Here is a 12,950-nt window from a genome sequence, read left to right as displayed (position 1 = left end):
GATAGCAGAAACACAAGGTCAGCCAACATCCGAGGCAGAGGCAAGGCTGGTAAGAGTTGTTCCACATTTTTGCTGAACTTCAGCCTATCTTCCCACTGAAGGGCTTCACAGCATGGGCCCAAGATGTAACAATAAACCGATTTATATTCGGACAAGAAAATATGGTAGAACTTTTGAATTCAGTTTATTGGGAAAGCAGCTGTATATTTCATTTGTAGGGTAACCACATAGACCTCAAATGCACGTAGACCTCAATGAATAACAATTTTAAGCAATACTTTGTGTGATTGTCGCAAAAGTTCAAAAATACCGCTTTTTTATCTGGCGAATCGAATTTACCGAATTATGTTTATGTAGATAATAATTCGAACGCCATTAGTTGGTGAGCAAGTGTCAGTCACTTTATTTATTTCAAAGTAATTTTAACAGGCGTCTGTCGCTTATTCCTTCAGATTTTTTATAGCCTACCTTAAATTCCATGCTTAGATTGGATACAAACATAAGTAACCCAGGCGCTTAATTACAAGTCTACAACACATAACCTCCACGCCGTATTAAGAAGTACCTGTGCTTACCCAAACTATTTCTTGGCAACAGTGGCGATTTTTGGAGGTATAAAATGTGACGACCGGGTACATTTAGGAAACCGCGCAGTGCGACGACTTGCCCCCTTCATACTGTGAAGTGACGGGCGGAGAGCGGCATAATACGCAGCACACTGAAGCTACGAAGCCTGCCGATGCAACTAGCAGAGACGGGAAACCCCCGCCTTACGACTGGATCGCTGGGGAAGGCAGATTCTCAGCACAAGGGGAACTGCTTGGTGAAACTACGTCAAATCAACACTCAATGCCTGCCAGTTCGGAAACGCGAAACGTTTACCGATAGCTATATAACAAATATAGCGCTTTTTGTAGAATAAAATGACATTAGGATGTCGACTTTCCAAAGACAAAGGGCCTACTTTCGAACGATATGGAACCAACCACTTGACCCCTTTTTTGCCACAATCATTTGTTGTTTAACTATTACAATCCTTTGTTGTTTATTTATTATGCTGTAGGAGCGTTGCCATTCGCTCTATAAAAAGGCGGCCCCTAGGTAGAGTGTAAAACGATTGATAAACAAATAAACAAAATGCAGAGGGCCTATTTTTATTAATATTATGCCTGGTAAAGTGAGAGTAGATACACTTGGTGACTGGGGCCTTTGAACATTAAACATGAAACGTTTCGCAATTGTAAGAAGGTGTTAGTTATTAGCAACTGGTGAATTACAGTATAACAAAGTTTATGTTTCTAAGACATTTATTTTCCGTATATTGCGTTTTTTGTCTAAACTATTTTAGTTGAGTTGTTGCTCTTAATGGCGTGTATAGCAATGCTATTAATTTAACGTTTAACGTTCTATTTTTATGTCAATGACTCAGGCACGTCATTACTTGCAATAGGACTGGACTTGTTATTTTTTGCAAAAAAATTACCTGAACTAAAGTTTTTTCAAATGACTTAACTGGGACTCGAGTCATTAAAAATAACTTGTATACAACATTGTAGAAGGCACGTTTGTTCATCTGACGCTATAGACAGTTCGTTTTCGTTTCACAAAAACTATGTCTTTACTAAAAACTATGTTTATAGTCGAGTTTTATATATATATATATATTTTTTTTTTTACTATATACGTATCGTATATATAGTATTGTAGAACAATTAATCGTCAACAGGATTACATGCAATTTTTCCGCGTTGTAAATGTCTGGAAAATTTTGACTTGGTAATACAACAAACATTTGCGAATCAAAGAGCGAGAGCTTGCTTGAGATGAGAGATGTAAGTATATTGTTTTATAAATATCAAACTCATACAGGTTGTACGAAATCAATTGCAATTACACAAAAGCTTGGGAATCTTTGAAGTACACAGTTTTCAATAATTGGTAGGGAGCTAGTGAAACGGTTTAACCTTCACTATCGGCAAATCGGAATTTTCTTCATCAGATCAAAACCTATTGCACTGATTATAGGAGAGATGCGATTTGTGACGTCAAACAGGGCGACATCGCGACGTTGGCGTTTTTTAGCGCACACGTGACTCCTTGGCCCACATGTCCGGGTTTCCCCCCAAACATTCCTTCAGGGTTTCGGTAGCGGCAGTCAGTTCGCGCAAAACGTCCTGAAATTGTATGAGTATTGAGTATTTGAAACCAAATAAAAAAAAATACGTTTCGATTTGCATGTTTTAAACGTTACAAAACATGGTTACACTCTCTGTGTGTCTGAATGTCTGCTTTTAAGAAAAAGTAAAATCGGAATCCTCTAGTTTTCTGGTGGCTGGATTTGACAAGACTTGATAAAATACCACTCAAAGTGCTGTGAAGTTTTTTAATCTAATTTTAAACTAAACATAAAGTGTAAACTACATACCAAGGCTAAACGCCAATATCATTACATTAGGACTAAATTAAAAAAAAAAAATTAAAAAAGTACACCAAATTTACTTACGTTGCCCAGTTCCACCATTTGGCAGTTCTCCTGCACCTGTTCCGGTCCGCTGGCGCCGACGATCACCGACGCCACGCGAGGTTGTGCGACCAGCCACGAAATAGCGGCGCCGCTCATGCGTGGAATCTTCGCGCGTTCGCAAACGGCGCGAACGGCGGAAATTGTTCGGAAGGTTTCGGCTTCGGCGCCTTCCTGGCCGTGACGCGACAGGGGCGTGCTAAAACCCGAAAAAGATCAGGAAACGACTTGTTTTAAATTTGATGTGTATTTTGAATGAAAGACACCAAGCAAAAGCGTAATACATTTATTGCCTAAATGCTAGGACGAATAGTTTTGCAAAATTGGGCACAATGATATAGTAACAAACAAGTCTATTAGATTGGTAATAGGAATAGGTGGCATCACAAATCTATTCATGAAGTACACTTTTCGTATGCACTCATAGGCTTGTTTTATGACAGTTGGAAAAACTAAATATCCTACATATTTTTTTTTGCATGGGGTTCTATAACTAAGTGTCACTTACAACAGAAAAAGGCATATCACTCACCTGTCTCCCCTAAAATGCCTGGTCCTGCGTCGTCCCTCTGGAACACTTTGTGCATCCGCATATTTCCCTGTCAGCAAACCCTGCTGCAGGGGAGAATAGGCCAAGACATCAATGTTATGGTTGTCGCAAGATTTCAAAATCTCGTATTCAATGGATCTCCACAGCAAGTTGTATGGCAACTAACAACCAAAATATGTTAAGAAATGTCTCCTAATTTATATCAATACATAAAATCCGAAGGTACAATTTCTAATTTTCGTCGGATATTAATTGTGATCTAGATTGCAATGAACTGTGCATTTTATACTCACCTGACTCTCCCAAATCTGACTTACCATACAGAAGAAACGCAATTAATTCATGCAAAGCACAATTTTTTAGACATATTTACAAACTGGCAAAAAAAATAGTTTGCAAACTGCAAATATAAAGAAAACGTTTTGGAGAAACAGAACACATTATAAATATGCACCTTAAAAAAAACTGGTTTTCTTGACTTGCTTCACTCTGAGCCTGTGTAGCTCAGTTGGTAGAGCGACGGTCCCGGTATGACCCGAGGTCTTGAGTTCGAACCTCACTGCAGGCTAGTTGTTTTTCAAGCCTGCACTGCTTGCATCATTGATGGACAGATTAGGTGAGTCTGTAATAGATTTTGATGTACTAATGATATGTAAGCCGTAAAATCATTGGTCAAAAAGCAGCTTCAAAAGGGCTAGATCACAGTTGTTAACACTCATATATGTGTTCATCTTTTATTGACAAAAAAACTATTACTAAAATTAGTCGCAATTTATAAATCTAGTTGGAAAATTGAAAACAAAAGCTGATATAATGTACACAAAAAAATGCTGCAGTTATGCTCCTCAACCCTTCTTAAAAGTTGTTGTTAACTTAAAATATGCTTGAGTGAACACTGCATTTATATGACTAATTGTATCTTTTTTTTTTACTTTTTGATTACGAAATACCCCAGTAGTCCAACATTTTAAGAGGAACAAGGCCCTGCTTAATGAGTTTAGACCAGCGGTTCTTAACCGAGGGGCGCAATTTTTAGGGGGGCGCAAGCTCAAAGTTAATATTTAAATTTTTTACAATGATTCTAATGGTTTTGTCACTCCTACAGCGCTGTACAAACTCTGTTTTTGCCAACATTAAAATTGCCAAAAATTTTCGTACTCCGCGCGAATCTTGTGTTTTAAACTTTTGTTGACTCTATACGTTTTAGCCATTGCATTGTGTGCCGTCACATCTTTTGAAACACGATAACACAATGTTTAATATTAGCACTCGACATCACAGCCTTACAACTGTGAGGTAAATGCTCCCACAACACGTTTGTCTATATCAGCTCGGTAAAAATCAATGTGACGAGTACGAGCAATTTGTTGTGTGCCCAATGCGAAAATTCTCGTGAATTTACAGGTTAGCGCCAATTCAACCAAAATTGTTTTATTAAAAAGGTCCACTGTGAAGAACCATTGTGTTAAGACTATGTGCATAAAAAGTCAACAAGTTAGTAAAACGTAAAATAGACACCTGATTAGTTGTTGCAGTGCCTCCGGCCTTATTTAAATCATCCATTGAGAGAGGACCAAAGTTTGACACCCCATAGTGGCGAATCCGGCCAAGTGCTTGCTGCCTTTTCAATTCTTTAACTGCTTCATCTATATCTTTTATCACAATAGATTGGTGCACCTACAGCGAAAACAATAAAAAATAGAATTGGGAAAAACAAAAATTAAAATAAAAAGGTTGGTGGCTAGTAGCCTATTTTTGATTTAAACATTGGTCAATGTTCCAATTTAGGCATTTTTATTTAAAAAAAATTATATTGTTGCTATAAGTCAGGGATGTCCAACCTTTTAGCAGAATGGGCCGCATTGCCACTTTAAAACTTTCAATAGGCGGCAAAACCTATTAAATTAAATGGTGACTTCATAAGTTACGTCAAATCTTGACGTCAAAAAACAACTTAACTTATAAACACCCGCTCTTTGAGAGTGCACTTGTGCGTAAAAATGCAAGTAAATATCGCCATGCCGTATTCTGTCATGATGCGACACCTTTGGGTTTCAATTATAGTCTTAAAATATATAAGACTAGGCCCACATCAAACACTGCGAGTTCTACATGTTTTGATGATAGTGAAAACAATTGTTTTAAATAAAGGCTACTGAAAGTGAGAATAAGTGGTGGGCCGCACGGAAATATCAGGCGGGCCAAAATGCGGCCCCAGGCCCGCGGGTTGGACATCCCTGCTATAAGCGATTTATTAACAGACTAAAAACATTATAAACAGTGTTACACCTTAATATTGCATATTTAAAAAATAATTATCACATAATTTAAATTTATAAATATACCAAAACGTTACAGATTGTATATTTTTGCCCTATTAAAACCACTTTTAACTTCAGAAGTAAAACATTTGCATACACGCTACTAAAATTGTTATGTGTACAATAATATTTACCCACCTGATATAAATCAACATAGTCCGTTTTAAGGGCTTGCAAACTCTCTGTTAAAGACCTTTCAATGTCTTCAGCAGAGTAAAGGCCATCTTTCACCTTTGATGTTTAAAATTGTAAAACAATATAAGTTAATATTGAAACAAGGTGAAACTATTAGATTTTGACACACCTTTGGGCTTCCTCCGAATTTAGTTGCGATAATAGCATCACGTCGGCGCCCTTCAAGTGCTTTGCCAAGAACGGCTTCGGATACATGGTTACTGTATGCTTCGGCAGTGTCGAAAAAATTCACCCCCATTTCTAAACTTTTGTGAACAATAGCCTGTGAAACCTGTATAAAACCCACCCAAAATAGATTAATTTTCTAAAAATTGTTATCATCGCAACAATTTTTATACCTTACTGTTTAAAATCTTTTTTTAGGGCACAATCAAAAAACAGTTAAATTGATGTGCAAAAAGAGCATATGGTTATCTTGTTACATATATGGTCAGTTTTAGGTAAATGTAAAATAATTTTAGTATGGATTACATAGTGTATGACAAAGCCTTTGTTTAGGAAATTTAGAAATGTGAAACACAGATTAAGAACAACCCTAGGTGTATTGCCAAACAAATGTGTGCTAGCGTGCTGCAGTTGAATACTATTCGGCCGCAGTTATAACCTCTCTCAGTTGCAGTTAATACCCTCACATTTTGCAAAAAATGATTGTAAATATGTTTAACCACAAAAATGACCCCTTTTTGCGGTATAGTACTTAATTGTCAGGCTTGTCAGATGTGCGAATTTTCGAATTTAACTTATTACAGTGTCATAAATTTTAATAGAACTTTATTAACAGCTGCAACATTTTGTAAAACATCTCCCCTGCACAATATCCATAAAGTTTACCATCTGATAAATATATGTATACTTCTTATACTTGGTGTGTTATGATTATTGCTTTGTTCTAACATTTGAAACACGCCACTTTTTGTTATAAAGCCAACAAAAATTGGTGCTCTTTCACTTATGTACGTGAAAATTAATAAAATAAAACTTTCTTCAAATGCCGCATACCACAACGCATATTGTTTGGGTTAAGGTTAGCGTTTCGTTGAAGGTGGGTCAAGTTATTATTAATAACAAACATAATATTACTTGACCCACCCTCACCTAAACGCTAACCCGCACCCTAACTCCAACAATATGCGTTGTGCTATTGTTTTGTTTTGTTTTTTGCAACTTTTCACGTACATAAGTGAAAGAGCGCCCAAAAATTTACCTTTTCGTCCTGCGATTGCCAAGTCACATCAGCCTTTCCGGCATTGAACTGCCAGCAACCCAAACATATCTGTGAAACCTCCAATTCGCTGTTGGAAAGCTTAACTCTTTGCATTTTGTTCAACTAGAAAACAAGGTTTCATCAACAGCAAAGTCAATAGAAATGATTTTGATAGACAGCCTTTGATCAATAGGAAAATGTTATTGTGGCATAAACCCAATCAACCATGAACACGTTTTCCTAGGGTACTTTCCCTACCTTAGTTTTTAAAGTCCATTATGTTTAGGAAGTGCCTAAACCTATACAATAAACTAATACCGGTACTCAATATGCACTGATTGCGGTTAAATATTGTTAGGATTTATTTCCAAACAGTTTTGGCCGAAGCGAACGCACAACCGTAAAAAAATGTTTTTAAGAACTGAACCAAACATAACGTGTCCAGACAAAGTGTTGCATTTTACCAGTGTTGCAAACAATTCATTTTATAATTACTTAAGTCCCAGTTAAGTCTTTCGTAAAATAACTTAGGGCCAAGTCAAGTATTTTTGAATAAATAACAAGTCAAGTCCAATTCCAAGTCATCAGTTGTGCAAGTCAAGTCATAATTGGAGCAAGTCAACTTCAAGATACGCCCTTGTCGTAAAAATAAAACGATAAACTATTGGAATTTTTAAACTCATACGATTATGAGAAATAACAACGCTAAACTAAGAAATAAGAAAAACTTTACATATAGCAGGCAAATTGCTTTACGTGCAAAATTTAGGATAAATAGCTCAATTTTATAAGAAAAAGACTTTGTGAAAGCACTTCACTTCAACCCAAATCATTTGCACAAAAAGAGTTAAGTCAAGTCAAGTCATTTTTCCCAAATGATTTTAAGTCGAGTCATTTAAAAACAGTGACTTAAGTGCACTTAAGTCAAGTCATTGACTTAGGTAATTACAACACTGCATTTTACCGATGCAATTCAAAAATATTTATACACGCGTTTTAAAAGTTAAGTGCGCGGAAGGGAAAGATAGCTTCTTACTTCGTTAATAAGTCAAAGTATGGGAACTATTTTTTCTTTATTTACAAACAGCGTTGGACCGTTGAGCAGAGCTGCGAAGTCGCTGCCCGATTATTTGTTTCGTACAGGTTAAGCCAAGACTGCGCAAAAATGTCAGGGTGGCTGTTGTCGGGCTTGGGACTCGGATCTGACGTGCGGTACTATAAGTTCAGAAGATAAAGCTGACCATTTCAAATCGTAGTAAATTCATATTTCCACCTACGTTAAACATTTTCCACCCACTTTATCACGTTAAAACCATCCCTATAAGCGGATCGCCTTATTTAGGTTACAAGAATGTGCTATAGATTTAGAATGGGACGCGGGTGTCGACAAGTCTGTTAGTTTAGCTTGATTTTTACTCGGGAGTCGGACTCGACTTTATATTTTTCGCCCGATATCGAATTCGGGTTATTTTGAACCGACTTCGCGGCCTAACCATCCAGTCCGTGATTCTAACACTGGAAAGCGATAAGAGTTCAAAAATAACAACACTAGGCCTATGGCCTGGAAAATGCCAGATAGGTGCTGTCTATGGTAATTGAAAAAAACTTTTTTATTAAACAGATTAACGTTTTTTTTTGTGTCAAGGACTATTAACTTTGGGTGTGCTTGACTGTAGCTGGCCTATAAGTTAAATATTACGAGAACGAATGGTCAACATACACGATTTTCTAATATTGAGGCAGAATGCAAAACAAATGTGATTCAAAAAAACAGTCTTATAGGAGCTTGGTTAGCCCCTGTATCAAGCATGTTTTAGCGCACTTCAGTAAACACTACTTGGTAGGGACTATATCCATAACAGATAACCTTAAACGATGTAATATGCAGGAAACGGCTGACTTAAAACGTACGATTCGAAGCAGAAAATATTGCCTGCTACACGCAGCCAACGTAGGTCACTGTGCCATAGGTCGGCTGTCCTGGATGCATCACGTTTATTGTAGTAACGCATCTCAAAAGGTATAGTGACAACCGATTGTTTCATCGGGAAATACAAAAGATTTCTGAGGTTGAAAGGCATTCGGCATATTAGAAAACTACATTGACAAAGAAGAAAAAATATTGATCAACTGAAAGTCGCCAATAGTTACCGGACAATGTTGTAAGCGCCCAGGCCTGTGGCGGCAGTTGAATAAACGAGCTTTGCGCAGTACAAACAACATTCTCGGAGAGACACAAAAGCCGCCCAAGCAGTACCAATAAAAGGAGTGACGTTGCGCCTCACGTGACTCGCTTCTATTGTGATGCTTGGATTATAGGATGAACTTGCAGAAACGACGCCTTGGTAAGTCGGCCGTACAGCATATCCCGTTCGGATTTCGCCTGTCTACAATGGCTTAGCTGCTGTTTTCATTCTGTTTTTTTTGTGTTAAAACAGCAAAAGCAACGTTGACGCGTCTACGAGGTAGCCTTCATTTGACTGTTAGCAAAAAATTGGAAAACTGTATCACGGTCCGTATGTTAATAAACTTGCTATGAAAATCTTAATTTTGTTCTAATTTTCGAATTAGTTTACCAGGTCCAATATTTAATTAGTTAACGAATTAGAAACTTTTAGCAAGGAGATTCGTTGCCAGTTTTATGTGTTGCGTTTGAAAAAATAATAAAGTTTAAGGAATTCTCTGAACGTTGTCGTGTTTTATTAGGGTTTAACAGGAAAATTAATCAAAAATTGTAATACTCAAGAATGCAGTGGCACCTTTTTCTGACAGTTTTGGCCTGGAAACTCACCTCATGTCTGGTAAGTGCCAAAAGCTTTCACGTTTAAAAAAAAGAGCATTTCTTAACTTTAATCAGTGAAAGAAACCTTTTGTAATGTCTCAGCAAGGAAGATTTCGCATAGTTTTGGTTAAACAGATCCCATTGTTGAGTTTAAATATTAGTTAAAATTTTATGTGAATAAAGTTTCCAACATAATAGTCTTCATGCTCTTAGTCACTTATGTATACAGCACTATTAATACCATAAACAGTGAAAAACACCTTAGCGTCTGCGATGGTTTGATTTAGCCTGTGTATAGGATTTGGCGTAAATAGCGAATTTCAAACCATTTTTGCGTTTTCAGGCATATCGAAACGATGAAGAGCGTTGTAAAGACAAATGCGAAGGTAAGAAAAGCTGGGCAGTGTGTTTAACCGCCAAAAAATTGTAAGGTTGCAAGCTACATTAAGTAACTAAAATTGTAAACAAAACATTGAAAGTTTCTATTCTTTGCTTTTAACTTGCATACTTTTGCAGTAATTACATTTTGGGTGGATTTTGATTTTTGAAGATCCACCGGTCCGCAAAATTTGTTTAGAAATTGTACACGTAAGTAAGCTAAAAAGATTGAGAAGCACACTGACTTATACAATCACCCTAACTCAATTAGAGTGCCAGCAAGCCGTTAGTGACGCTTTTCGCTAATTAAGGATTTTGCGTTTTTAATATAAAACTTACATTATCTTTATTCGACAGACAGCTACAGTCGCGTGGGCTATTGCTGCGATGGAAGATGCTGCTACAGATGGTTGTGGTACGCCACCTGGTGTAAGTTGTGTTTTACACCGGCGCGACATTTTAGTTATGACATGTTTGCAGTCTTAGTAGTGCCCCTTGAATAATAGAACATGTCAAAGGTGAAAAAGGGGGTTCGGTAATTGTTTTTACAACGTCAATGTAATTTTAAATTGTATATATTTTTTGAAATGAAGTTTTAAAATTAGAAAATACTTTGGAAAAGCCTGTACGTTATGAAACACGTTTCTCCCATAAATAAAACAAAAGCAAACGAAACATCCTTTGTAGCAGAAACAAACATAAAAAGGCGAGAGTATACGGCCACTATGAATGGTAGAATATGCTTATCCGTCAAAAAAACAGAAAAAATCGCATACTGAACAACCCGAATACTAGAATTTTCTAAAACAGTTCGACCTCTTGTAATCCAGACTTCTGGTTTTGCTTGGGAGTGTTCATGTTGATGACAGTCGGCTGCGTTTCTTATTACTGCAAGAAAGCAAAGCTTAAGAAACGACGCACCGTTGGGTCCCAACGGAGTACAATCGATGGCGCTTACACCTCCACCACGATGACACGCACCTCGCCACAATACTATAACACAGCGCCGCAAACGGTAATCGTCATCGATTGACTTTGCATAGTTTTGTTTCTTTTACGAGACATATATTTTTTATTATCAAAAAACATGAAAATTAGTTCGTTTTTCGGGTAACTTTACAGTAATTTTTCATCGAATTCAAACGATTCAAAATTTTAACTAGAACTTCAACGATTTAAACGTGTTTTTAAAACACAAAAGAAAAGTAAGTTTCATTTAAACTAATTTTTAACATCATTTATATTTAGTTAAAATACAGGCAGCTGATGTGTTAACCGTATATCTTTTTAAACTCTTAAAAACTTTTATCATGTGTCTTTCATACGCAGAACGATAGCAAGTAAAAGTGATAATCTCTCTCATATAAATATAACTACTATTTTTATTTTTTTTAAATATTGAGTTAAAATCGTCGAAAACAACACACAAAACTGGTAACCGGAATTTATTTATCTTTAGAGTCGCAACAGCGATTATCCGCCGTCCTATCACGATGTTCAGAAGACAAGCGAGGTACAGTACAAGAACCAATATCTACCTTACCCGAGCACTGTAAACGACGCACCGCCTCCCTACGCCATTTCATACAACTGATGATCGCTTACTTTTCTATTTTTTTTTCTTCTATGGCCAAAGGCGCTGTATAAAAACAAACATTGCCAGCACGCTCGATGCACTTCACCGAAATAGCAAGAGAAGCATAGCAACGGGATAAATATAGCACTTTGCAAGTATTGATAAGCATTTTTGTCACGTTTATATGTATATCGCGATTGTTTCTCCTGAACTGGTCATCCGAGCATTTTCGATATTTATCTTTCACTGTTCAGCAAGTTGCAATAATTTTTAGGTTACCGTATGTATATTTTAAGTTCATAATTTAGACAAAAAGCGTTTTCTATTAAACTATTTTATTCGGAGTTTATTGTACACAACTTCTTCCAATTTTACCGGCCAAACTCCAAACACACTATACTGTACTTTTTAACGCATTGCTATATTACCCTTTAATAATTATACATTAACGCTAAAAATACAAATTTGTTTCTAAAGCTCGATTTAAAGTGCCTGTCTAATTTCTTAGAGCAAGCATGAGTGAATAACGTTGTTTTACTATATTAAAAATCACTGTGTCTTCTGTTCTCCGAATTTTGTTTTGGAAACTTATTAGTATTGCTAAAAGTGTTTATTGCCGTTTGCTTAGTTTTTGCGCATTTTATCCACGCTTGTTTCTCTGCTTTATCCTTTAAAGCAATGGTTCCCAAACTTTTTTGGCTCGCGGCACACTAAACAAATCTTAACTATTTCGTGGCACACTTTTATTAATAGAGTATTTAAACAATCGCCCTTAACATACGACAAACCAAACGTAATGTCTCAAAATTATTAATTCGTGATTAACTTTACGTATTTAAGTCTAAAATTCTTGCGTGTGTGCCTATTGGTAATACAAATAATCTCTTTTCCCTAATTACAAAAAGTTTCGCGGCACACTTGATAATCTCTCGTCTAGTGTGCCTCGGCACACAGTTTGGGAATCACTGCTTTAAAGCCACACTTTTTGTTTTTTACGATTTTCTATCAACGTTAAAATTAACCAATCGGAATTAGTGTGCTTTTTGAGCTACACGGTGTTTATATTTATGTTTTAAAACGATTTTCATTTTTACACACAAATAAATTATGTTTAATTTAAATATAATATGTTAAATATTGTATAAAATTCATGTGTCTTTTTTTATTTACTATTAGCACGCGTTGAAATACCTTAAGGCAGTGGTCGGCAAACTGTGGGCCGCAGAGCAATTTTAGTGGGACGCGAGGTACTTTTTATATAGCTTAGTCACTTAGTGTTATTATGTAGTTGTGGGCCGCGTGATAGCCGTACATTCATTGCACATTAGTTTAAAAGTTAGTGTAGCATATAATTTTTATTTACGGCTACTGTTTTTGTTATGGTATGTTTGACATTATGGCATGACAGTGTTTTGGGCATCGA

The 12,950-nt window shown here is 36.5% G+C and overlaps 2 protein-coding genes across 2 annotated transcripts; one reads left to right on the top strand and one right to left on the bottom strand.

Annotated features, from left to right (window-relative positions):
- Window positions 1-1,840: 1,840 nt before the first annotated feature.
- Window positions 1,841-6,969, bottom strand: LOC146137823 (uncharacterized). The gene is made up of 7 exons (XM_083394019.1): window positions 6,792-6,969; window positions 5,697-5,858; window positions 5,531-5,623; window positions 4,590-4,748; window positions 3,054-3,232; window positions 2,504-2,720; window positions 1,841-2,174 (listed from the first exon to the last, which is right to left on the bottom strand). The coding sequence occupies exons 1-7, from the start codon at window positions 6,903-6,905 to the stop codon at window positions 2,079-2,081; spliced, it is 1,020 nt and encodes a 339-aa protein (XP_083250145.1). The 5' UTR covers window positions 6,906-6,969; the 3' UTR covers window positions 1,841-2,078.
- A 3,086-nt stretch (window positions 6,970-10,055) lies between these two features.
- Window positions 10,056-11,727, top strand: LOC146137822 (uncharacterized). Its single transcript, XM_083394264.1, has 3 exons — window positions 10,056-10,380; window positions 10,782-10,966; window positions 11,411-11,727. The coding sequence occupies exons 2-3, from the start codon at window positions 10,808-10,810 to the stop codon at window positions 11,543-11,545; spliced, it is 294 nt and encodes a 97-aa protein (XP_083250390.1). The 5' UTR covers window positions 10,056-10,380; window positions 10,782-10,807; the 3' UTR covers window positions 11,546-11,727.
- The last annotated feature ends 1,223 nt before the right edge of the window (window positions 11,728-12,950 follow it).

This window comes from Ascidiella aspersa, chromosome 7 (assembly GCF_963924565.1).
Source record: "Ascidiella aspersa chromosome 7, kaAscAspe10.2, whole genome shotgun sequence".
In the NCBI taxonomy this organism is placed as follows: Eukaryota; Metazoa; Chordata; class Ascidiacea; order Phlebobranchia; family Ascidiidae; genus Ascidiella; species Ascidiella aspersa.
This window is presented reverse-complemented; position numbering and strand designations above follow the sequence as displayed.

Coding starts and splice junctions, on each gene's coding strand:
- LOC146137823 (XM_083394019.1), bottom strand. CDS start 6,905: ATGCAAAGAGTTAAGCTTTCCAACAGCGAATTGGAGGTTTCACAGATA. Junction 5,859..6,791: donor GGCAATCGCAGGACGAAAAG/GTAAATTTTTGG, acceptor GGTTTTATACAG/GTTTCACAGGCTATTGTTCA. Junction 3,233..4,589: donor GCACTGCAACAACTAATCAG/GTGTCTATTTTA, acceptor TTTGGTTGTTAG/TTGCCATACAACTTGCTGTG.
- LOC146137822 (XM_083394264.1), top strand. CDS start 10,808: ATGTTGATGACAGTCGGCTGCGTTTCTTATTACTGCAAGAAAGCAAAG. Junction 10,967..11,410: donor ATAACACAGCGCCGCAAACG/GTAATCGTCATC, acceptor ATTTATCTTTAG/AGTCGCAACAGCGATTATCC.